Source organism: Micromys minutus (genome assembly GCF_963924665.1).
Source record: "Micromys minutus genome assembly, chromosome: 10".
NCBI classification, from domain to species: Eukaryota; Metazoa; Chordata; class Mammalia; order Rodentia; family Muridae; genus Micromys; species Micromys minutus.
The window spans coordinates 28427353-28455228 of NC_137979.1; the positions used below are offsets into that span (position 1 = coordinate 28427353).

At 35.1% G+C, this 27876-nt stretch overlaps 1 protein-coding gene across 2 annotated transcripts in view; it reads right to left on the bottom strand.

Moving 5' to 3' along the window:
• Positions 1–27876, bottom strand: part of TAOK1 (TAO kinase 1) — a 64176-nt gene that overhangs the window by 21735 nt on the left and 14565 nt on the right. For both annotated transcript variants that reach the window (XM_080923505.1, XM_080923506.1), the window contains 12 exons: positions 26397–26618; positions 21850–21921; positions 17717–17818; positions 16683–16728; positions 15030–15126; positions 13404–13517; positions 11855–11946; positions 10443–10536; positions 8662–8743; positions 5910–6077; positions 5396–5599; positions 1694–1828 (listed from right to left, as the gene is read on the bottom strand). In XM_080923505.1, coding sequence (XP_080779631.1) covers positions 1694–1828; positions 5396–5599; positions 5910–6077; positions 8662–8743; positions 10443–10536; positions 11855–11946; positions 13404–13517; positions 15030–15126; positions 16683–16728; positions 17717–17818; positions 21850–21921; positions 26397–26528 — 1338 coding nt within the window. In that variant the 5' untranslated portion in view covers positions 26529–26618. The remainder of the gene's footprint in view (positions 1–1693; positions 1829–5395; positions 5600–5909; positions 6078–8661; positions 8744–10442; positions 10537–11854; positions 11947–13403; positions 13518–15029; positions 15127–16682; positions 16729–17716; positions 17819–21849; positions 21922–26396; positions 26619–27876) is intronic.

Consider the following 27876-nt stretch of genomic DNA (forward strand, 5'->3'; position numbering starts at 1 on the left):
GACTCTTAAATGTTGAACCATCTCTCCAGTTCCAAAATGTCTTTTTAACAAAAACAATTGATTCACAGCACAGAAAAAAAAAAATTCTTGACCCTCTCCACCATCATTTTGCATTTAAAAGCTAAAGGAAAAGGGATACCAAGCAAGCAAGAGAACTAGAATTAAATTCCAGAAACCCTGTATAAAAAGCCTGGCAATGTAATATAGTCTTATAATCTGAATGCTAGAGAGGCAAAGGTAGGTGGATTCCTGAAGCTTGTTAGATCTTGCTTCAAAAACAAAAGAAAACCAGAATGATCATTTGGGGTAAATATAAAATGAAAACAAACATTTTCTGTATGACAAATTGTTTTAGAATGAACTTTTCAAGATTTAATTAAGAGTAATTTATGTGTACGAGAGTGTTTTGCCTACATGTATGTCTCTGTGTTCCATAGTATGGAGTGCCCCTGAGAGGTTAGAAGGGGTGTTCAATCCTCTAGAACTGAAGGTAAAGACCAATGGGTGCTAGGAACCAAATCTGGGTCCTCTGGAAAGGCAGCAAGTGTTAACACTAGAGCATTCTCTGCAGTCACTATTTAAGCTTCTTAAAATTATGTATGAGGGGAGGGAGTACGTATATGATAGTACAAGTTACAAGGAGCCTAGAGTTAGTCACTTGTGAGCTGCTTGACAGGGTTGTTGGGAACCAAACTGAGGTCAGTATACAGTCTTAACTATTGTAACATCTCTCCAGCCTGGTCTACCTTTAAGTAGACAAATACTTCTTGGGCAGGTCCGAAACAAAACAAAACAAAAAACCTCACTGACCATAAAGAAAAAAAGATAAAGATAAGCATATGTGATTTTAAAATTTAAAAAAAAAAAATTTTTTTTTAAACATTTACATAGGGAGTACATGCCGTAGCATGTTTGGGCAGGGTAGAAAACACATGGCTTCCAGGATGAAACTCAAATTGTCAGGCTTGATGGCAAGGTCTTTTACAAAACCATGAGTATAAACAAATCTTTCTGAGATGACAGAAATTCGACAGTTTATTTGGTGCAAGGGTTAACAAAGTTAAGAAGCATATAATTAAAAAAATTATAAGCTCTATTGTAACTTACTATACACAGGCAGAAGGTAGACTGAGTCATTGTACAAAATACAAGAATGTAGCTATATTTATGTGTGTAAAAGTATACAGTTTCAGAATGAAATCTCCTTGAAATAGAACTGGAAAGATGACTCAGAGGTTAAGAACACTCACTAGCTGCTCTTCCAGAGGTCCCAAGTTCAATTCCCAGCAACCACATAGGAACTATCTGTAATGTGATTTGATCCCCTCTTTTGGTGTGTCAAGACAGTGACAGTGCACTCATATACATAAAATAAATAAAATCTACTTTAAATAAATGAAATAACTGTGTTTAAGAATATCATTCTTTCCTAGCTTTTCATTTTTTTTAAGATTTTATTATTTTATGTCTACAGGTGTACTCCTACCTTATGAACATCTGTATAGTACATGTTAAGCCTGTCACCTATAGAAGCCAGAAAAGGGTATTTGATCCACAGGAACTTGAATTACAGATGGTTGTGAGATGGGTGCTAGGAATTGAACACAGGTCCTTGGGAAGAGTAGTCTGTGCTTTTAACTTCTAAGCTACCAATGTAACAAAAATACTACTTCTGGAACAGGGCAATACATACCAGTGATGCTGTCCGTATAGTTGCAAAGTGTTCTCTGTTACGATAATGTGATTTGTGACGAGACACTTGAGGTGGAGACTGTGGATCTGATGCTCTTGTTCTAGGATCTCCTTCTTCTTGGTAATTTTCCTCCTCCTTAAAAAACAGAGAAAGAGAAAATATTATGTATGATGAACAATTTATTTAAGCATTCAAAGAAAAAAAGTAAAAACAATTTTAATAAGCAATCTTTAAAAAAAAGCCCCACAATTTAACAAAGCAGAAATAGATACTAGAAATACTATTGATTCTTTCAACACAAGTAGAGTTAGCTGAAATTATTTTCAGAGTACATGAAATAGTTTAAATTTAACATAGAAAATATACCCACCCCTCCCCCGCATTAATAGTAATATTTAAAAATAATAAAAACAAATCCAAAAAGCCTTAATAAGTTAAAAGCAAAATAGGACAACGTGTAATGAATGTTTCAAATGGTGATATAAAAAAAATTGTATTCTATGCAAATCCAAAAAGCTTAACTTGGAGAGATGACTCGGTGGTTAGTAGCATGTATTTTTTAGCAGAGGACCCAAGTTTGATGCTAGCACCCACATCAGGTGGCTCACAAGTACCTTTTTCTCCAGCTTTAGGGAATCTGACAACTCTGGCTTGCTGGAGCACCTGTACTCTTATAAATACATATACCCACATATACACACATATTCAAAAATAAAAACAAAACTGAAAGGCTTTAATGTAACTTAAAAGCAAAATAGGACATGTTGTGAATGTTTCAAATGGCAATAAAAAATTAAACACTCAAGTTTTATAAGCAGTACAAGATAATACTGTTTTGTTGTTTTGTATTTTCTCTTCTTTGATTATAGATATGTTCGACTATGCTATGCTTTAGATCATGCTTATACTTCTGCCATTTATAAAAGGAAATAATGAAAAAGCTGTAGAAACGAAGGGAAACTACTGTAACTGTTACAGCATCCAAAAACTGAGACAGCACTGTCATGCTGTGAAGCCTACCCTGACTAGTCTAAGACCACATCTCAAAAGAAAAGAAAAAAATTAAGTGGAATTTTATATAAACAATGAAATTATGGTTTAACCATCACCCATAATAGGTTTATTTTTCTGTAAAATATATTAAGGCTGAGCATGGTAGTGTATACTTTTAATCCTAGAACTTGGGAAGCAGATGCAGACAGATTTCTTGAGTTTGAGGCAAGTTGGGTATACACAATGAGTTCCAGACAAGCTAAAGCCTTACCTTAAAAAAAAAAAAAAAAACAACAACATTTTTATCCCTTTGGCTATTTTAATTGGCAACTGCTTCATTTTCAAAATCATAAAACTATCAGCACTTTACCACACCTCAAACTGTTGCTCTTTTTATCGATTAGCAGCATCCTCCATTCTATTATCTACTCAGACCGTGGTAACTTCTGATTTAGCATTTATCCCTACAGCTCCTGCTATGCAAACATTTGGTTTACATTTCTTTATAAAATATTCATCCATTTGTGTCTCTGACTTTTTTTTGGGGGGGGGGGGGGGGGGGAGTTTCACTATATACCTAAAACTGGCCTGGAATTTATAGCTCCTGCTTTATCCCTCTAAATAGGATATTTAGAATCCTATATATAGGATTATATATACATTGCAGATTCTATTACATAACTTTATTCCATTAGATGTATGCAGTGGTTTAAATGAATATGACTCCCATAGGCTCATAGGAAGTGGCTCTAATGGGAGGTGTGGTCTTCTTAGAGTAGGTGTATCAGTCACCAGGAGTAGGTTTTAGGGTTTTATAAACTCAAGCCAGGGCCAATGTTACTCACTCTTCCTACTTACCTGCCAATCAGGATACAGAACTCTCAACTACCTCTCCAGCTTGCAAGCTGCCATGATCCCCACCATGATAAAATGGACATAATATCTGAACTGAAAGGCAGCCTCAATGAAATGTCATCCTTTTAAAGAATTGCCTTGGTCATGTGTATCTTCACAGCAATAAACCCTTAACTAAGGCAGATATATAAACTATAATTTCTTTATCCATGGTTGTTTCCATCTTTTAGTAATCATGTTTAATAACTTCTAGGTAGTACTACAAGTTGTAAAATCAAAAGATTATTCTTAGATGCAGAGGTAGGAGGACTGCTATAAATTTAAGAACAGTCTTCATTTTAATTCTACTGTTGAGAACTGAATCCAAGATTACCAGCCTGCTTTAAATTGAACTCAATGTCACTGTATGCTATTCTAAAGTGTCTTCTACAAAACCGTCTTCTTGAGAAAATTAAAATATTTATACTCAAAATTGCAAAGGAGGATCAGGGAGACAGATCAGTGGATATAGCAATTGTCATAAAAGCTTAAAGATTAGAGTCTGAACCCCTAGTGCACAGGGAAATGCCAGAAGGACATGGTACAGCCTGTCTGTAATTCTAGCCCTCAGATGATGGAGACATGGGATCCCTAGAGCCAACTGGCAAGTTAAGTTAAGCTCCTGGTTCAACTGATACCCTGATTCAAATGAAGGTAGAAAAAATAATCAAAGAAAACTGTTCAACATGTGAACTGTATATGTATAACCATGAACACATATGCTACACACAAAAATTTTTTTGCAGAGAAGGTAGCAAATGGTTACTTTTACTAAACCCTAAAATTTCAAATGTATTGTTTTAAATATAAAAGTAGATACTACAGGGGGCTGGAGAGATGGCTCAGTGGTTAAGAGCACTGGCCTTAAGATCCTGAGTTCAAACCCAGCAACCACATGGTGGCTTAGAACCATCTATAATGAGATCTGATGACCTCTTCTGGTGTGTCTGAAGACAGCTTGTGTACTAATACACATAAAATAAGTAATTTTTTTTTTAAAACAAGGGATACTATAAAAGTTGCTTCTGGCTCATTATATCAACTCATTTTCTAATTACAACAGCTCATAATCTTCATGTACATATTTTTCCTGTTTTTCAATAGTCTAATAATTGGTTATATGGTATTTCTGTATTTTTGTTCTAAGATAGGTTCAAGTCTCTTTATATTTCAAAACAGTAATTTCCAAAATTTAGTAAACAGGTTAACACTTAAGACTACTGCTATGGAAAACAAAAAGTAATCTAAAGGTTTTTCTTTTGTGGGGGGAGGGGGACATAGGATTCTATATAATAATTTTTTTAGTGGGGGAGGAGGATACAGGAGCTTAACCGCTCGTGTGCACACATAATTATCTGTACATTTTGAATGCAGCTGTCCATGGAGTTTAGAAGAGGGCATTCTATCCCTTTCATCTGGAATTATACAGCAGTGTGAGACAACCTGTGAGTGACATAGCTGCTTGTTATGTATATGAAGACAGAAATTCATATCCTCTGGCAAAGCAACAAATGACTTTAACCACTGAGCATACTCAAACTGGTTGTTTTTCTTTCTATGGAGTTAATGGGATGGTGATAGTAAACAGGGTCATATGTGGCCCAAGCAGGCCTCAAATTCACTGTATAGCTGTGGAAACCCTTGAAATCCCAATCCTTCCAAGTGCAGAGATTCAGGTGTGTACCACTACACCCAAATTCCAAAGTTCTTAAACTTCAAAGAAAAAATCCCTTTAATTAATCAGTCAAAGAAAATAATGGGTCAACGTTGAGTCTTTGGCTTTTTTTTCTCCCCAAGAGAACTGAAAACACTCACAGGTTTTAAGTGGATGACAGAACTGTTAGACATTACTGTATGGTCTCCCTCCATCATGTCTAGCTCACTCTTGTCATCCGATGCATCTGGAAGACTATTAACACTGCTGCTTTGGCTGCTGGCACTGATAGACATACTGGGGATAGACTGATTGCTTCCAACACTATTCACCGTTCCTGTCCGGCCAACACCATGGTCTTGCTCCTAAGAAAAAAAGCGATAGATTAAATTCTTTTATCAAAATCTTTTCTCAATTATAGATCAAAGTAGAAAACTGTTTGTGTTTCTTTAGTAAAAGACTTCTGGTAGCCTTTCTTGCACAATATAAAGGTTCTGGAAATAAAGTATATAATAACAAAATTAAAGACTTTTGTTTGTAAATAGAATTTTAGAAAATCAATGATAAGAGCCAAGCAGATTCGAACCGGTAACATAAAAGGTATTCTTGGCTAGGCAAGTACTGTAAGAAACCAATAAAATTAAACTCAAAATCTGTTTCACTTTGAGTATATACCTCCTCTTCTTCCTGTGCTTCTACTGCTGGTCCATTATGTGCCTCCTGGAAAAGGAGTTTCTTCATCTTTCGATATTGCAGATTGTCCAACTCTCTTACTGCATCCTTTGTCCTTTGAATAAGATCTATTAACACTGTTTCAGGACGTTCTCGAAGAACAAACATGTGCTAGAAGGACAGAAAATAAAAGGTCATTTTCTCCCCTAATTAGTTCAAATATATTCCTTTTCATAACATAGATATGATATAAATTTATACAATCTACAGCGATCCAATTTTATTACATCTATGATTTTTGATACCTAGAAAAGAGTAATTTCCGCCAATGCTGGTTTTGAACTTGTGATACTCCTACAGCTGAAATACAGGTATAAAACAGTCATGGGCAGACTATTAAAATAAATAGTGATAGTGTGTTGTTGATAGTTTGAGTGTTTCATTTGGTGAAGGCTTTATTTCTGAGACCACATGTGAACTTCTCCCCTGGAACTACAAAAGCAGTTACTGTTTTTCTATATATTGTGATTGGAAAATATTTTATTCAATGTATGTAGGATGTATGTCCAGATATTTTTCAAATACTCACTACTGCCTAGTTACGATGCTTTTAATTATTTTTTTAATCGGTATTTACTGACAATGTATTTTGCCTACATATGTTTTGTGCAGCATGTGCATGAAGTACCCTCCGAGGCCAGAAGAAAGTGTCATATGCCCCAGGAGTGGAAGTAGAAACAACTGTGGGTGCTAGAATTCAAACTTGGGTCTTCTGGAAGAACAGTCATTGCTTTTGATCACTGAGTCATTTCTTACGCACATAAGAGATTTTAAAAGAGCTGGGGATGCAGTTCAGTTGGTATTTGTCTAAGATTCAGAAAATCTTTTATCAAATCCCAGTAGAGCACACAGTACTTGGGATATAGAAGCAGGAAAATGAGTGGTTTAGAGACCGTTCTCAACTACAAAGCAAAGTTCAAGGCCACCTGGGATACATGAGATTCCATCTCAACAATCAAACAACAACAACAACAAAAACCTTTAAGAACTATATTAAGCCAGACTGTGGTAGTGCACATTTTCAATCCCAACACTGGAGAAGCAGAGACAGGACAATCTTTGTGAGCTCAAGGCCAGCATGGGGTTAATTAAATGAGTAACACTAAAATGAAACACTTGAGAATAGCCAGCTAAGAACAGAATCTATATTTAAAATTTTAATATTGTAAATGTTGTGTGTGTGTGTGTGTGTGTGTGTGTGTGTGTGTGTAAGAGAGAGAGAAGGAGAAAGAGGGAGGGAGGAGCCTATTCTTCCGAGACAGCACTTCAGGTAGTACTGATCTTCCTCCATTTACAGGCAATTCTAGGGTGTTATAGATGGATGCTGGAATCCAAACTCTAGTAATGAAATATTAGAAACATTGTATAGGTTTGGATTGACAAGATAACTTAGTGAATAAAGGCCACTAAGCCTTAAGAGACCAGAGTTCTATCTTTAGAACCTATATGAAAGAAGGAGAGAACTGACTCTCAAAAGTTGTCTTCTGACTTGTATATATGCTCATGCACCCCAGTCTCTGTTTCTGTCTCTGTCTCTGTCTCTCTGTCTCTGTCTCTCTCTCTCTCTCTCTCTCTCTCTCTCTCACACACACACACACACACACACACAGGTGGGGGAGGTGGGGGGTAGGGAGGAGATACCTGAGAAATCTTTAAAACAAAACACAGCATCTAAGGTAGACCAGGGTTGGGATAAGGTGGCTCAATTGAAAAAATGCCCCCCTAATGTATTTAAACCTCTGAGTTCAATACTCAGATAAAAGTTGTCAAGAGATAAAATAAAAATACTAGCACTTTTAGCTGGGTGTGGTGGTTCACATGTCTAACAGGAGGTTAATGTCTAATTCAGGAGGCAGAGTAATGTCAGTGAGTTCAAGGTCATGATATTAGATCATACTGTGAACCCCAAAACTGTGACCTGGAAAAATCTTGTGGTGTGATTCAGCCATAGCATACAAAATCTTTAACCCAAGAGCTTTCTGTAAACAGGGTTAAGTAAACTCAACTCTAGGTCAAGAGACAGAGCAACCAACCAGTTGACAAGGAGTGAACATAGGAAGTAGAAAGGAGGAATATTGAGTTGAAGCATGGAGAAGGGGAAAGCTTTTTCCTTTTGGAATATAGGTTGAGGAAGAAGAACAGCTGGGTGCTTTTTCTCTTTCTTTTGGAGCTAGCAGGCTTTCACTACAGCCTCTGGCTTCTTGAGTATTCATTTGGTAAAATCAAACGGCTGGGATTTTTGTTTTTAAAACAACAACAAAGGTCTGGTATGAGTAATTTCCAGGACAGTCTCAAAAACAAACAAACCAACAACAACAACCAAAAGTTAGCATGCAATGGTTTGGAAAAAAATAGTTGAATGATTGTAATACATGTTTAACATGTAATCCTATTTGAGTGCTGGTACTAAGCAATAACGCTTTAAATTGTTATTTTATAATTACAAAGTCTCTCTTACATTTTATGCACACTGAAGTCAGTTTTTGCTTTCTATCATATGGATTTCAGTGATTCAATGCAGATTGTGAGGTTTGACATCAAGTACCCTCACCTACTAAGTGATCTTACTGGCTCCAAATTTAGCATTTTAGCAAACTCTTAACATAGTTAATCCTGATTGACAAGAAAAAAACAAAAAAACAAAAGCATCTTAAAATAATTGTTTAAGGCTAAAAACAATGTTTTACAGACTGACCTTTAAAAGTTCCTCTGATGTAGGGCGATCTTGAGGGATTTTCTGGAGGCAAGAATCTACAAAGTTTCGAAAATAATCAGACCTATTGTAAAGAAAGTATCAAGTGAACATATTGCTATTTCCTTTAAAAACACATCCAAAAAGGCAATGTCTACTCACAGGAGGAAGAATGGAGAAGAAATGATAATTTCATCTGAAGCAAAATTATATAATTGCATGCAAAGTTATCTAAAGCAGCCAAATATTCTTTACCATTATCCAAAAATTGACTTGTACAGATCACTTAAAAACCCTAGGCTGGGGGTACAGTGCATTGGCAGGGTGAATATTGGGTTAGAATTCAAAATAGAAAACAAAATACCCTGTCCCTAAATCTTTACCTACTAACAGTTACCAATACTGAGTCAAGAGAAAGAAAGCAAGAGTTCCTCTCCATTCTAACACGGTTTCCCAGCTTCTTCCCCATCTTTAAGTCTCTTCTTATTTGCACACTTTGTATTGTTTTCTATAGAGCAGGTTTTTAGAAAAAAACTTTTATTCTCTACATAAAAGAAAATTTTGGCGGCGGGGGGGGGGGGGGACTTTTTCAAATCAAAGTTTCTCTGTACAGTCCTGGAACTCACTCTGTAGACCAGGGGAGAAGAACATTTTTAAATACCGGAGTATTTGCTGCCCCGACCAAAAGAGTAAGATTTCCACTAAACTTAGAAAACTGATAGATACTTTTAAATATTAAAAGTCTGTAATTGTATCATTATAGCATTATTCATGGGAGCTCAGTGATAATCGAAATTACTTAACCAATGTTTATCTTCAATACTCAAAAAGAACAACACATTTTTGTTGGTTTTTAAGATAGGGTTTCACAATATAGTCTAGGCTGGCTTTGAACTTGCAGCAATCCTCCTGCATCCAAAATGTTAAGATTATTATAAACAATGAGATTTGTTGGAACTGTTAAGACTATGGGAACTTTTAGAGACGGACTAATAAATTTTGCATTATGGAATGAAAATGCAGCTTTAGGAGGAAGAAGTATAATTCTGAGAAGGGACAGAATAATTATAATCCTATCAACTGGACATGATTTCAAATCACTCTGGAAATATGCCTCTTAGTGGGTCTATGATGATGCTCCCAGAAAGTATAAACTGAGGAAGTCAGACGCTGAATGTAGATAGCACATCCCATGGGCTGGAGTCCCAAAATGAATGAGATAAGCCAAGTGGTGCTACAGCATCCATCTCTTTTCAATTCCTCCCTCAAGACATAGTGTAACCAAGGTGCCTCAAGTTCCTACTATCATGCCTTCCCCATGATGATGGACTGTACATTCAAACTCTTCTTTAAGTTGTTTTTGTCAGGTAAATTGATACAGCAATGAGAAAAGTAACACACAATTTTTTAAATTCATAACAATCCTAATTCAAAATTGTTAATCTCTTCTCCATATGAAGTTTTATCAAATCAATAATATACCAGAAAAAAAATTAGAGCAATATGACTAACATATTTAGCTAAAATGTTCCCAAGGTTTTAAATTATATAATAATCTATTATTTGAACAAATGCAAGTTACAACAATCTGTGTATTTTAGTTACAAACTACTAATGCTTAAAAATGCTATTAAAATATGAGGCTTATCTGTGTTCCTGAAACTGAAAGGAAAACTAACCATTCTTTTACTTATATAAAATTAAGTCATTTTGATAATGAACTATTATAATATCAATATTACAAATTTTCTAAAACATTAATCATATTTTGTGGGAATACTCACCATTCATTAGACTGTAGTGTAGGGGATTCATTTTGGGCTATGTGATATAAGGCACTCATTGCATTCATATTAAATAAAGGAGGCTTCCTCTCGGCTATAAAAAAGAAAAACTTTCTGTTAAAATGTGAACATATAAGGATACTTGAATGTTGATCAACTTTTTAAGAACATATTTTGAAAACAACTTAAACTTTAATAGAAAACTGTAGAAAGACCTTTCTGTTTTTGTGGGTTTTGAGATAAGGTCTCTCTGAATAGCTGTGCTATCCTCCTATTGCTCTGTAGACCAGGTTGGCCTTCAACCCCAAAAGATCCACCTGCCTCTGCCTCTCAGGTGCTGGGATTAAATGTAAGCCTTTTGTTTTGTTTTTTTGTTCTTGCAGGTCTTACTAAATTTCCCAGGCTACTTTGAATTGAGTATCTTGTCAAGCAGACCTTCAACGTGCAATCCTCATGCCTCATCCTCTACAGTAACAGGAGTTAAGGCAAAAATGAACATCTAACTTCTAAACTTGAAAGTAACTTGTGGCCTGGAGAAATGGCTCAGTAGTTAAGAGCACCAATTGTTCTTCCAAAGGTTCTGAGTTCAACCACATGGTGGCTCACAATTATCTATAATGGGATCAGATGCTCTCTTTTGGTGTGTCTGAAGACAACAACAGTGTACTCACATTAAATAAATAAATCTTTTAAAAAATTAACATATACTTGTAAATAATTCATGACTAAGAAACTTCCTATGAATAATAAATATGAATTAGGTGTATTCTAAGTGTTAAAACAAACATTAATTAAAAATATCAGTTGCTGAAATATAAGACCACAGTGAAAACTTATTTTAGACCTAATTTAACAACAAATGTATTTAACCTAATACATGCCATATTTATAGAAAAATTAGCAGACAAAGCAAAAGCTTTAAACCATTTATTTTTTCCCCTTAAATTAGGGATTAGGATAGCTCAGTGAATAAGAAAACTGGTTGCTGTTCCAGAAGATCTGAATTCAATTCTCAGAATTCAAATGGAGGTTCAAAACCATCTGCAACTATAGCTCCAGGGGCTCCAATACCCTCTCTTCTGGTCTCCCTAGACACTAGGCATACACATACTTAGACAGACACGCAGACAAAAAATACCCATACACATACAATAAATTTTTAAAAATTGGGATCTAAGATAAAAATCTAATTTAATATATTAGCTGAAATAAAACACTGAATCAAAAATTAATTCAGCTAGGTATGGTGGTATACATTTTTAATCTTAGCTTTCAGAAGGCAGTAGCAGGTGAACCTTTATGAATTTGAGGCCAGTCTGGCCTGCAGAGCAAGTTGTAGGCTTGCTAAGGCTACACAGTGAGGCCCTGTTTCAAAAAAAGTTAATCCCTAGTAATAAAAAGCCAGTGCTTACCTAATTCAATACATGTTATTCCAAGAGACCATACATCGACTTTGCCATCATATTGTCCTTCATCCATGGCTAAAATTACTTCTGGGGCCATCCTAAAACATACAATAAATATTCAATCAACTTAAAAGTTTGAGAATTTAAGTTCCATCAACATAAACAACATTGATTTGATCCCCAGGCAGTATTTTATAAACATAAAAATTTTTACAACGAGAAACAAATTAGAAATTAGGTATGTATTTATCAGTGCTTGGAAAACATGAGAACCATTCTCACCATCTGTTCTGATCAAGTAAAATCATTCCAAAGGGACCATTCCAGAGCAAGGTTCTATTACAAAATTCTAATACTTGCTCTAAAACTGAATTTTACCATGGGCAACAAACACTGTCCTTTTTTTTTTTTTTTTTTTTAAACCTGAAATGCAAAGGAGGACACAAGGCTTATCCATAAAATTGAATCCTGACCCTTTAATGTTTCTTTTAGAAAATGGACAGTCACAAAATTTCTCTCTAGTATGCTTTTGAGACTTTACATTCCACATTCCAGAGCAATGTTACCATGGTAAGAAGTTTTCCTTCTTAAAATATGGGAGATTAAACACAGATAAGAAAAAGGATACAATAGATCAAAAGTACTATTTTGAGAATATAACAAGATGGTACTTGGAAGCTTATCTAAAATAGGATTTCCTACAAATTATTATTTCCAGATACATATAAAATTATTCCTAGGCCAGAGCAGACAATAGCTAGAATTTCAATAAAGCTGGGGTAGAAAGGAAAGAGTATGGAAGACAAAACTAGCCCTATGCAAGGTTACTGGGTAACTGGGAAGAAAGATGTCATCATACTTCTATTTTTATGTATATCTGAAATTCACAAGTAGAAAATTGAAAATTCAACTACCAGTCTATGTAATAACTGATACAAAGTAAATGTGTTTTCATAAAACAGAAGTAGGAGGATCAGAGATGCCTGTCAAATCTACAGGAAGTTTACAGTCAGTCAAAGCAGCATGAGAAACCATCTCCAGAAAAGAGCAGTGCTGTTGCAGCAAATATGACAAAGCAGTGATAAGCACTTGCTGATCTTCTAGAGGACCTCGGTTTGGTTCCTAACACCCACAACAAGGCTCATCTCTATAAGACCTCCAACTCCAGCTTCAAGAGATTTGATGTCCTCCTCTCGTCTACAAAGTCACACCAATACATGTGACTTACATTCACAAAACACAAACTTCAAATTTTACTTTTAAAAGTACAACTGTTATTGTTTATATGGCATGTCTATTTCCTCTATATGAATATTAGCAATTTCTCTCCTGTCCTTATACACAATACATAGAATGATAGGAAAGTAAAGTTAAAAAGGATAAAAAGATGAATAAAAAAAAGACAAAAAAGCAGCTGTAAGGGCAAACCTACAAATCTATATTTAAAATTAAGTATAAAACAAAGTGAAAGGTATCCAAAATGATAGTATATTTTCAGGAAAACAACACCTTAGAAAGTATAATCACCAAAAATACCAGATAAGATTATTCTTACCAATATGGTGTTCCCACAAAAGAATTGGCAGGGGAGGCCATGGAAGCAGATCCAAAGTCAGCAAGTTTCACTTGGCCTGGTTCTGTCAGAAGAATATTTCCTGCTTTGATATCTCTGGTTTAAGGAACATTAATAGAATTTAAGTATAAACATGCTAACAATTAACAGTTAACAAAGCAATAAAAAAAATCAGTCAACCGTATTACACTGCACATCTTTGACCTTGATTATGACGATGGACAATGGCTTTGAACTCATAAGATTTCTATGTTTCCCCTTCCAAACTAGGTTTATAATAAAAAGATGACTCACCCCATTTCTCAAATTTTCACAGTTTGCAATTAAACATGAAAACTAAAGTACAAGGATAATATACTATCAATGGCCCCCAAGTTCAAATTCAAATTTACCTTTCAGGAAAAGCAAACACACTATCCAAACTAAGATAAGCTATATGGACATATTCACAATGGGAGTATATGTTGGTACTAGAACACCTACTTACATTTTTATATATAAATAAATTTACTTATCTATTTATTCTAAATGTAGGAGTGCTCTGTCTGTATATATATTCGCAAGCCAGAAGAGGGCAACAGATCCCTTTATAGATGGTTGTGAGCCACCATGTGGTTGCTGGCTACTGAACTCAGGACCTCTGGAGGAGCAACCACTGGGCTATCTCATCAGCCCTCTAATTTATAAAACTCAAAAAAAAAAAAGCATTTACAAGACTTATGGATTCTTATTCATGAAATACTGAATATAATACACTTTTATTTGTCTTTATAATGGAAAAGTACTTTGTCCCTGTGATTGAGGGTCTGTGTGTAGTTCTGGGGATTCCAAGCCTTCAGCATAGGAGGTAATTTGGAGATAAGAAAACACATTTTAATTCCAATTATTCAAAATAATTCTAATTTGGCCACTCCCTCACTTGTTACTACAAGGACTTCTCTTTGATTTCATTTGCCCTCATCTAAAAATAATGACAATCTGTTAACTCAAAATGACTGCCTAATTTAATATCTACTGCCTGAATCACACACACCATTTTTGAAATGGTAGTATCTATGTGAAAGAGACAAAACTAACACTGGATTATAGAATGGTTTAACTCTAATGGTAATATAATTTTATAAAGGATGATTAGGGGTTTATGTTCAGAATTAAAAGGGCTTTGGTTCATGTCATGGAATCAGTGAAACAAATCTGCCATTATCAGTTATCAAGAAAAAAAGGATCCATTAAATTCAAGCTCTAATCATTTGGCTTTGTAACCTTAAAGAAATTATAGGCACAAGTCAGAGCATCAATTGTACAAGAAAGACAGACCTCATAATCCTGAGGATCTCTTCCAGTTTGCAAATTAGGTAATTCTACAGTTAAGTTCCATAAAATACATATGCTTTAGGAAACAGCAACACACACAGCAAAAGTTAACGATTATTCTAAACAGATCAAGTGTATATTGCATTCTTTCTAATACAAGAACAGTCTAAATAGTGTGAGATTATATAATTCTATTTTGCTAAAGTAAACAAAATATCAGATACATTCAATTCTGTAAAGGTGATAAATTCAACAATCAATTTGCTTGTCAATGTAAGTTTTTGAGTCACTTACCTATGGATCATGGTATGAGAATGTAAATAAGCTAATCCCTGTAGAGCACCATGTGTAATTGCTGCTATTTCCACTTCTTGTAATGGCTTTTTATGAACTGAAAGTAGAAATTTATTTGAAAGTAATTATAGATAATACTTTTGTTTTAAAAATATACAGAGATGGGCTAGTAGATAAATTACAAGCTTGAGAATAAGTGTTGAATGCCGTGAAAAGAAAGACGAGAACCAACTCCTTCAAGTTGTACCCCAACTTTCACACTGTGGTGTACATGCACATATATGCATGCACAGAGAATATATTCATACAAAATAAAATTTTAAAAAACCCTATTTTTTAAAAAATATATGAATATACAAATTGACACATTGGTATTTATGTGTATAGTATGTGTGTGTGTGTATGTGTGTGCTCAAGTCTATGTGTGGTCAAAGAACAACACTGACCCTTACACCTCCTACCTTGTGTGAGGAAGTCTCTTTGGAATTTGCTATTGTATATATGCCAGGCTAGCTAGTTCACAAGCCTCCTGTCTCTACTTCTATTTGCTTGTGGAAAACTGGAATTACTGAAACATGCTACCATGCCTAACTTAAGTTCTGAGGATTCAAACTGAGGTCCTAATACTTGTACAGCACTTGTTTATCATTGAGCTATCTTTCCAGCCCATACAGGGGTTAATTTTAAAAAGCATCAGACATTTAGCAACAGACAATTGCCATGGTGATAAAACAAGGCCATTAACTTGTAACTAGTATACATTTATGACAAGTGTTAACATGTACTGACCAGCCAAATGTTCCTCTAAGCTTAACAATATTGAACAACTAATAACTGTAAAAGAACAAGATAATCCCCTTTTATTTTTACTTTTTATTAACAGAACAGATCAAACTGAATGACAAAGAATTCAGAAAAAGTGCATATAAAAGTTCAATCAGAAAAAAATTATCTTTTAAGCATACCAAATTTCATGAAAAAAATGAAAAAGGCTAGGGATTTTATATTTCTGCAAAATTTCATATTTAGTTAATATTAATAATGTTGAAATAAACTTAATTATTTTTTCTAATACTTTAATAAATAATAAATAAAGCCACAAATAATGGCACATACTTTTAATCATATCAGGCAGGATAGAGAAGCAGGTGTTGTTCTGTGTGCTCAAGGCCAGCCAGGATTACATAGTTTCAGGACATCCAAGGTAACATAGAGAGATCCTGTCTCAAAACTTATTTTTATCCATCCATCCATCCATCCATCCATCCTTTCTTTTTCATTCTTTCTCTCATTTAGTGTTTTTGAGACAGGGTTTCTCTGTGTGGCCCTAGAACCCTGTCTTAGATTTTATTTTTATTTATTTACTTATTTATTTTTGAGGCAGGGTTTATGTGCAACCCTGGCTGTCCTGGAACTTGCTCTGTAGAACAGGTAGGCCTCAAACTCAAAAGATCTGCCTCTACCTCCCAAGTGTTGGTATTAAAGGTGTATGCCACCACAGCCTGGCTTCAAAGTAAAACATATTAATATTATGAGAATATTGTAATGATATATAATGTTATAATGTGTTATATAATGTTATACTGTGTTATATAATGTTATAATGTCAAATATTGTTAATATTTTATAATAATGATAATAAGGGTAGGTTACCTTCTAGTAAATCTGAAGCAGATCCTAAACAATATTCCATTACAAGCTGCATAGGAAGAAAAATTATAAATACATTAAAATATATTCTAAATACTTATCTCTTAGAGAAACAGATGAGGTCAAGAAGATAGTCTCAGTCTAAAGGAAAACAAACTTAAGCTATCATCTACTTTTTACAGTAGGTTGTTTACTGAGTAATTTGTTAAACTTATACACAAAATTAAGCGAATGAGGCATGATGAAACATGCCATTAATCCCAGTACTTAGGATACCAAGGCATAAAATCTAAGGCTAGCATGTGAATTCCAAGATAGCCTAGGACACAAAGCAAGATCACTATGCAAAAAAATTTAAGCCAATGAAACCAATTATATTAGCTGTGTATTATATATACACACTTTTCTATATAAATAGATTTATAATTATATAATTACATCTATAATTAATCTATTTCTTATAATACAAATCATAATTCTCTCCTTTTAAGTCAAGGAATCCTGTCATCTCAAATTTCAACAAGATGTTTCAAAACTTCACCAGGATCTTGGTACTTAAATCTACTAACACACATCTATGTCAAAGATATGTTCACTTCCATTCTCAAATAATGGTACTACTACTCTTAAGATGTTCAGTTGGGGACTGGAGAGATGGCTCAGCAGTGAAGAGCACTGACTGCTCTTCCAGAGGTCCTGAGTTCAATCCCCAGCAACCACATGGTAGCTCACAACCATCTCTAATAAGATCTGATGCCCTCTTCTATTATGTCTGAAGACAGCTACAGTGTACTCATATAAATAAAATATATATTAAAAAAAGATGTTCAGTTGGTATTCTTGAAAGTATGAATAAACTCTGGAGAAAAGTTCTTTTATATGTAAGAGTTGTGGGAATACTATCTTTCTCTCCCAGGATGAATCAGCATCTCCAGGTGTATGTACATGTCTTCACATAACTAATCTGAGACATTGTGAGTTAAGTTATGCTAAACCAAAAACAACTAAGTTACACCAAGAAGAGAATAAATACCAACCCATGCTGTGTGTTCACGTAAATAGCAGCCTTTGTATTCTATACTGTTGGGATGTTTTATTCTTTGTAGAAACTTGACTTCCTTAATAATATCCTGCCATTTCTATGTAGAGGGAGAAAAAAAAAAGGAACAGGAGGAAGAATTATGAACAGCTGATCACAATACATAAGAAAAAACTAATTACTGTAAAAAAAGATTTAGAACATACAACTTTATGATCTATTCATGAAATGCTAAAATATAGTTTAAATTGTGTACTCAGCTTGCTACTTAATTATATAAGATACAAAATATTAAAGAACAAATTTCAGTTTAATAATAGACATAATCAGTGCATCCTGTAAGTTTTATAACCAAAGGCTCTCTGAAATTAAAAAGCACTTGTTGCTCTTCCAGAAAAACTGAGTTCAAACCTTAGTACACACATGGCAGCTCTAACTGTCTATAACTGGTTTCAGGAGCTCCACCCTTTTCTGGCCCGCAACACACAAGGTACAGATACATAGAGGCAAACACTCATGTAAATAAAATAAAAATAGATCTTAAATCATATCAAGCACATTGATAAGTCCAACATTTCTATTTTCTTTAAATATGATTACTTTAAAATTAATTTTATTAATTTCTTGAACATTTCATAAAAATGTTGATCATATTCATCCCCCCACACTGAACATCTCCGACATTCACCCTATCACCCTACCCATCCAATTTGTGTTCCTTGCCTTTCTTGCTTTAAAACCCATCCATCTAGGCAGTGGTGCCACATACCTTTAATATTAGAATTAGAGGCATGATCAGACAGAACTCTTGAGTTCACAGCCAAAGGCCAGCCCTGTCTACAGAGTAAATTCCAGGATAGACAGGGCTACACAGAAAAATTCTGTCTCCAAAACAAACAAACAAAAAAACCCTCATCCAGTCCAACTTGTGCTGCCCAAATATTTTTGAGTGTAGGACCTGCCCTACTGAGAGAGGACCTACCAGGAACCACATCCTTAAAGAAAACTGACAATCCTTCCTCCAGCAGCAATCAATTGTTCCCTGCCCTCTTTTGGCCTCCTTGGGCAATTGGGAAATATACACAACACAGAAATACAAGCAGCAAAATATCCATACACATAAAATACAGTGCTAATAGAAAAATTATGTATAAAAAAGGTCACAAAAAAAAGAAATATAATTACATTTTTTCTGACATACTCTGATCCCTCCTGCACAAATTTCATGAAATACAAGTAACATTTAGTCCACATCCTTAACAAAACTCTTTTGTGTGTATGTGTATGTACATACCCATGTATGAATGCAGGCATATACATGCCATGGCGGATGTGTTTGTAGAATGTTTTGGAAGACAGGGCCTTTTTTTTTTCTTTTTGTTATTCTTTGTTGCATATACCAGAATTCTGGGGACTCTGTCTCCACCTCCCATCTAATTATAGGAGCACAGAGATTACAGACTGGAACCTAACTTTTATGTGGGTCCAGGGAACTCAAATTCAGATCTCACACTTCATTAGAAAGTACTTTTGCACACTGAGAAATCTTTCCAGTTCCTAAACATAATTGCTTATATTAAAGTTTTTTAAGCTTTACCACTGATGGGCTATATTTTATAGTTAAGAGCAAAAAAAGTATAACAGGAAAATTAAGAATTATTTTATACTAGGTTTAAAATATCTATCTTTGATATTACTTAACTAAAGATAGTAATAATGAAATAATGAAATAATTGTTCAAGATATAACTAACTGATCAATAGACTTCAACAATTATGAAATAAGTTAATCTATTAGGTCTAAATTATTTTTAATACAATAGTAAATGAAATTATACTTGAAAACAATGTCAGTTTTTAGATATCAAAATGATGACATGATATAGTATTACCATACCCTCAGTGTAATAATCACCAAACCAAGATTTACCACAAAACAGATTAAAAACAGGGAACAAATTCAGCAAATCCAATTCTGGGTATATAACCAAAAGAAATTAAAGCAGACTGTAAGAAATATCTGTGCAGATTTCTTGACAATAGGCAAAAGACTAGAAGAACCCAAGTCTATCTGTAAGAGGTTTAAATTTAAATGTAAGGTGTGAGCATATGCAGAGATAGATGTAACACATATAAACACAAGCGAATATTTCTCAGTCTCTTAAAAGGGAAGAGAATTTTGGATGCATGCTATCCTATGTATGAACAATGAGAATATTGTGTGATATAAAATACTCTAAGAACAGAAGAACAAATACTGAGTGAGACTAATTCCAGGTTTATGCAATCTGCAGCCCTACAGGCTTCATGGGGCAACACTTAGCTGAAGATAGGTATGAAATATAGTCTAATTCAAAACTTAAAATTTAATTAAAAAATTTTTTTGCAAATTTTTTAATAGTATAGAATAGAGTTTATTCAGGACATGGGGAGGGGGGTTGAGAAAAAGGCAGAAGGGGAGGAGGGATTAAAGGCTGGCCAGGTGTGCCTGGAGAGTGGGGGTATGGGGAATGGGGAGAGAGGGGAAGCAGAAACAAGAGCAGAGAGCAAGGGGGCAAGGGTGTTTTGGGGATTTTTAAAATCTCAACTGCACAGTTCTCCAGCATGAACTTATAGATAACAATGTGTCACAGTGCCAAAGGCTGAATATGCTTCAAAGTACATCCAGTAGACCACTCAATGACGCCAGGACTGGGTGTTTGACAAAAAGAAGTACTATTGTTTGGTGGTACTGAGGACTGACCTCACCACATTATCATGTGACTAGATGTCAACTGCTTTATCTCTAAAGCCAAATCCCCATTCCATACCATGGGTATACTTTCCACTGTCCCAAGATGAAAAGAAGACTTGAGATGGGTGAAGGTAATGGTTACACAAAATGCAAGTACTTAACACCACTGAGCCATCTACTTGAAGATGGTTTAAGATGGCAAATTTTCTTATAAGTATTTTACCACAACTAAAAACTGTGTTTAAAATTAAAGACTCTCGCTCTTGATCTCTTACCCTCTTTGCCCTTTGTCCCTCCTCTTCCCATTCCCTTCCCTGCTCTTTCCATGTGCTCAGTTCTCTCCTTTCCTCTCTCTCTCTCTCTGCTTTTCTATGCCCCCTACTACCCTCTTAACTGCCCTCCCCATGCCCTATTCTATTCTACACTTTAAAAAAATTTTTTTAATTAAAATTAAACAGACTCTCAGAATCCTGGATTTCAGAGTAGAGTTATTTTATGACTTCATAATTACACAGACCAAACATAATCTAGAAATAAGATACTGGCAACTAAAGCATCTAGTTCTCCTTTTGCCTTTTAAAATTATTCCAAATGTATTACCTTTGCATAAAATTTAAAAGACTGAAACACTTTCTAAATTATTTTAAAAGGTTATGTCCTATTAATTTACTATCATATACATCTTAATTTGCTTTAGTATCTAGATACCAAAATAAACATAATAATTCATTAAACCACAACATAAAACACTCGAAACACAAGATACAAGTTAGGAGGCTTTTGGTGTGCCACTTAACCTGTTTACTGCTCTAAGGAGTATAACTAAGGGTCTCACTCATTTGTAAAATAGATTCACTGATGTGAGTATGGGTAGAAATTAAGAAATTTAAGTCAGGGAAAACAAAGAGGCTATAAAAAAGAGGGTGAGGAATTTGAAGGAGAAATAGTAAGTAGAAATGGACTGGAAGGGTAAAACCAACCAGAACAAGATGAGAAGGAGAGGAAACAACCACAAATCGTGTATGCATGAAAACAGCATAAAGAAACCGGAAATTTAGTATGGCAATTCTAAAGATCTTTAAAAATTAATGAATAAATAAAAGAGGAAAATCCACTGGTACAGTTATGATTTTTTATGCTTTTACATATATCTATTTTAAACCTTACTTTTCTCCCTTATTAAAAATACTATGTTTTGCCAAACAATGGTTATGCACACCTTTAATCCTAGCACTTGGAAGGCAGAGGCAGGTTGATCTCTATGAGTTCAAGGCCATCCTGGTCTACAGAGCAAGTTCCAGATAGCCAGAGCTACACAAAAAGTAGCCCAGTCTCAAACAAAAAATACACTAGCCAGTATGTTTTCCTAACATGCTAACATGTACATAATTAACCTACCTCAGTAGACTGCTTTCCACTATAAGACATTTTCTTGATGGCCACCACTTCATTAGTACGCACATCTCGTGCCTTAAAAGGAAAAACAAAGAAAGAACCATTATGAAACAGAAACCAACAGATTGAATCTGAGACATTATTCCTTTAAAAACAAACATGCTTATTAACTAGTTCAAAAAAGATCAAAATTATCTTCAGCTGCAAAAAAAATAGGGAAGATGTAAGTCCAAAAATTTGAACAGGAGTCTAAGGATCTAATAACAACTCAGAACTACAGTTAATAAAAAATTTTATTACAAATTTGTTAACTGTCAGCTACTCTTGTCACATACAGAAGTAACTGTAAGATAACAAACAGGGTTGGGGGGCTAGAGAAATGGTTTGATGGTTAAGAGTGCTTGGGGCTGGACTTCATGTACACGCTTGCACTTGTGTGTTCTCTCTCATGCGCTCTCTCTCTCTCTCTCTCTCTCTCTCTCTCTCTCTCTCTCACACACACACACACACACACACACACACACACACACACACACAGAGTAAATATTTTTTAAAAAGACTCTACTTTAAAAACAAAATAAAAACAAAACGTGGGCTCGACAGCACTATGGTAAAGTGCTGCTGACAGCTTTTGTAGAGGAACCAGTCCAATTCCCAGCACCTATAATGGCAGCTAACAACCACCTGTAACTCCAGTTCTATGAGATCCATACTTATGGTCTTTACAGGTACATGGTGTATGTAAATGCATGCTGGCAACACATCCATACTGAGAAAATAAAAGTGATTAAACACCACAAGGTAGACTGCTCCTGAAGTAGTTCTATGGTTCTTTACACATATACCTGTATCTGAACACACACGTGGAGGGAGCAGAGTTGCAAAGTGGAGAGGGGGTCATCTTTCCGTATATAAAAGAAAAGAAAGCCAAGAAGTGATGGTGATCACAGCAGTGGTGGCGCACATCTTTAATCCTAACACTTAGGCAGAGGCAGGTAGATCTCTAAATTCAAGGCCAGCCTGGTCTACACAGCAGGCCTACTTTAGGACTGCAAGACCTACACAGAAAAACCCTGTCCTAGGGGGTGAGAAAAAGGGAAGAAAAACTGTCTCATAAGAATGCAATATGAGCCTACAACCAAAACCAATTAAAGTTATACACCAATTTAACTTATAAATATAAGCAGGAAGACTCTAAAACTAAATTTTATAACAAATGGGGATGTAGATAGATATGGTTCAGTGGGTAAGTCATTTGCCACCAAGCATGGTAACCTGGATTCAATCCCTAATACCCAATAATGGAAAGAAAAAACAGACTTCTACAAGTTGTCCTCTGACTTCAAAGGCCCTTCCTCAACAAATTATATAAATGTAAAAAAGTATTTTTTAGCCTGAATTTTATATATATCATGAAAGGATGAAAGGAATGATCAAGATGAAATATAAACTCAGAACTTGATACTGTCTTAGTTGTTTTGAGACAAAGTTTCTCTATGTAGCCTTGTCTATAGTTGGCTATGTAGACCTGATTATCCTCAAACTCAGACTTATCTGCCTCTACCTCTGCCTCCTGAGTACTAGGATCAAAGGCATATGCCACCACATATAAACTTGAAGACCAAAAGTTTACTTCTAAATCATCCCTACTGTTTCAAAAAAAAAAAAAAAAAAAAACTTAGAAAACAAAAATTAGAAAAGTCTTCAACAAATCATATCTATAAGGCTTGGGGTATATTTTTTATTGTTTTAATAGTCTTTAAAAATATGTACGCCACGCTAGCCTTAAATTCGCTAACATATCCTATACTGGACTCATACTTGAAATGTCCCTACCTCAGTTTCCTAGATACTGAGGCATTGATAACCATGGTTGTCTTAACCCTGTACCATTTTTACCTATCATTCTCCTATTTTACCTTCTCTAAGCAACAATATACCTTTCCTATGCCAGGAGATTTACCTATCTGGATACTTCATTTAAAAGGAACCATATATGGCCTTTTATGATTATACTTAATAAAATATTTCTAATATTCATTTTCTAAACCATGTATCTTTATGGTTGAGTTCTAAGAGTTCTTTATATATTCTACATAGAATTCGACTTAAAATACAAAGCTATATACCAGAGATTAGGGCTAGAAAAATGGCTCAGTGATTAAAACCATTTCCTGCTCTTCTAGAGGTCTTGAGTTTGAGTCCCAGTACTCACACTGGACATTGCACAACCACTTATTAACTCTGCTTCAGAAAGTTCAATGCCCTCTTCTGGCCTCTGAAAGTGCCTTCATATGGGTGGCATACATACAAAATTTTTAAAAATTTAAAAAAAAAAATTGAGAATTCCAGGCTGGCCTGGAACTCTCTATGTAAATCAAGCTGACCCAGATTCAGAGATTTCACTAGCCTCTGACTCCTGAGATTAAAAGTGCCTGCCCTATATACAACTATAACAATAACAACAACAAAAACAGGTAGGAACTGGTTTGAACCCATCCTGATTCATACAGTGAGATCCAGGAAAGTCAGGACTACAAAGAAAAGTTCTGTCTAATCAACAAGATATGTTTAACATCAACGGTTGGTTATTTAAAAACTGAAATTAAAACTACTCCACAGTGGTGAAAAAGAATATAATCAAAATACCAAAATAAAAGGCATTACTACCAAAAAAAAAAAAAAGTATTACCACAAAGGTGAAGAAGCTAAAAGTCTTTACTGATGGTAGGAAAGGATACAGTAGCTATTGTGCTAGCAGTTAGATTATTCCTCAAAATGTTAAATATAGAATTCTCATGGATATTTGCAATTCCATTCTTAGGGTAGGTATGAACTGGTTAAGTACTTTGAACTAAAGTATAAGCTCTGAACCTTGGACCTTCTAACCTGAACTTTTCTAAAAATGCGAAATTGTGGGGCTGGAGAGATGGCTCAGTGGTTAAAAAGCACTGACTGCTCTTCCAGAGGACCTGAGTACAATTCCCAGCAACCTCATAATGGCTCACAACCATCTGTAATGGGATCTGATGCCCTCTTCTGATTGTATAAAGACAGCTACAGTGTAGTCATATAAATAAATCTTGTTTTAAAAATGTGAAATTATATGCCATTCATAGTAGTATTTTCCATCTAGCTAGGACATGCACCACTGTCTGTCTAGTGTATTTGTGATGCATACCCTACTTACCCATATGTGACTTAGTAGCATCTTGATGGTTTGTCATGGTTGTCTAAGTCCTAACTGTTCAAACAATCATTAATTGACATAATAACAATATGAAAATATAAGAGGCATACAATAACAGCAATTTTGACAAGTCAAAAAGAAAAATGCTTCCTTTGAGAAAAAAATATGTAAAGAAGCCAGGCATGGTGGTATGTGCTTTTAATCTTAGCATCTGAGAGACAAAAGCAAGCAGTTCAAGCCCAGCCTAATCTATACTTAATTTCCAGGGTAACCAGGGCTACACAAAGAAAACCTGTTTCAATAACAAAGTACCAATAAGGGCTGAGGAGATGGCTTACTGGTTATATAGTGCCTACAACACTAGGAATTTTAAGGAGTGGAGAGATGAGCATGGATCCTTAAGAGGGAAAAATCTACTGAGTAGATTTTATGAAGACAGTTTTCCAAGGAAGATTGCATTTCAGAGTTATTCCAGTGTCTACAGAGTAAATAACACAAATCTTGCCAAAAGATATATTCAGGGTGATGTATTTTTATTTCCCTAAGCTCTTATCTTGGTAAAATATTTGGAATTTTGTACTTTGTTGCAAGCAATCTCCAGAACGGCTACACTGATGGGATGATGAAAGAGCTTATTATGTTAATAGTGAACCTCTTTCAACCACATCTGAGGTCTTTTGAGGAAAGTACCTAGATAATCACAGGATCGGAGGGAAAGATGGTTCTCAGGGAAACCAATCCCATGGCAGAGAATTGTAATTAGCATTATGCACCCAACTCTCACCTTGAAAGGAAGGAAAGTAACTGAAGGTTAAGGTAATCATCAACAGCCAATAACTTAAAATCATTTTATGTAATTATGTAATTAATAACAACCTCAAAAAAATTGGAATCTGTGAGGAAGATGAGAACACCACTACATGGCCAAGAAACTGACCATAATTCCCTGTAGTCAGAAGCTCTAGTACCAAGCAGGATTCTAGACCTCAGCCTATGGATCTTTTCTCTGTATTATTTAAAATAAAATCTTTACACAAAAGAAAATGGTTGGAGAATCTCAATTCCATAGTTAATGCAAGCACAGCCTAGAGCTTTCACAATTGGCATCTCAAAGTGGAAGGCATTTTTTAATATAGGACTGGGCCTAGATGGCAGTATCTCTAGGTAGCTTTGAAATAAAATTGAATTAGAGGACATCCAACTGATGTCAACTGCAAAAAGCTATTGCCTTCATAAAGCATAGCTGACATATACAGTGTAAAAAGCAGTGTACGAGCAAGTTTGTTTTGCAACTCAGCAAATTTCTCATCTCTTTACCATTTTTTACTCCAACATCACTGACATCAAGTCTTTAACTCACAAAATATACTGCTCCAAAGCTCCCATGGCCGATTTCTCTGAGATCTGTGAAGAGCTTTTCCGGATCTTCTTTGAAGAAGAGCTCTGCAATTTCGGGGTCCTTTAGACTGCCTGCTCTGTTAGTTGATGGCATCCTGCTGAGCAGTCAGCTGTCTGATTCTAATTTTATACTGCTATCCAAATGCTTGGTTCATCTGTATGAATGAAGCCACGCTGGCATAAACTAGGAAAATAAGAGGGGGGAAAAAAAGAAAATGTAAGAGTTGCTACAAATAATTAAAAGATCATCTGTAGTCATTATCTACAAAATTGTATCAGTTCTAGAGTGTTAAAACAGTGCAGTCTTCTATTGCATTAGCTCATCACAATCACCTGTGGCACTTTAAAAGCAATGCCTTCTACAACACAGTTCATTTGAATTTTAGCTGCACCTCTTAAAACTTGGGAGCCTTTCTACTGCTTAAATTACCCAACTGTGACAAATCGAGCAGAAAAGACAATTAACAGACTATTAAAAGAATAAGTGATAACCCATCAGATGTGATAGCACACACCTTTAATCCCAACACTTAGGAAGCAGTGGCAGGCAGATCTCTTGTGTGTTCCAGATTAGCTATGGCTACTTTTTTTTAATAATTCTTTTTTAAAAATAATTTATTTTTATTTTGCATATACTGGTGCTTTGCCTACATGCCACAGTTGCAAAGCTGGGCTGTGGATGATGGGAACTGAACCTAGATCCTCTGAGAGAACAGCCAGTGTTCTTAACCACTGAGCCATCTCTCCAGCCCTCCTTACCCCCAGGTATATTCTTAATAAACAAAACAAAGTGCTGGAGAGATTGCTCATCAGTTAACCACATGTTACTGTTTTTTCCAGAGGACCTGCACTGATTCCTAGCACCCACATTAGGCAATTTACAACTGCCTTAATTTTATCTTTGGAGACCTGATACCCTCTTCTAGTTTGTGCATACAGAGTTGCATACACACATCCACCACCTCACACATATATACACATAATTTAAAAAGTAGCAAATTTAAAATTTACACCCCCACACACAATCACAATAGTCCACAATTTATTTGAAAGATTTTTTTTTAAAGATTTATTTATTTTATGTATATGAGCACACGGTCCTTGACATGCCAGAAGAGGACACTAGATCCAATTACAGATGGTTGTGACCAAACTCCCAAAAGTCCTCTGACCTTCACTTGTGTCAAAGTACATGCTTACACTGATTTGTGTATCTATCTCTTATCTATCTCTACTTTTCCTACACAGAGATTAAAATTTTTTTTAAAAAGCATGCAGAAAAAAATTTAAATTTAACATAGACAACAGGCTTCTCATAAACGTAATTCACCTGATTAACACATTAAAACATGGCTTCTATGATCCTTTCTGGTTCTAAGTCTCTGACTCTCCTGCAAGCTAACATAATGGGATAGCCTAAGATTTACATAGGCTCATGGAGC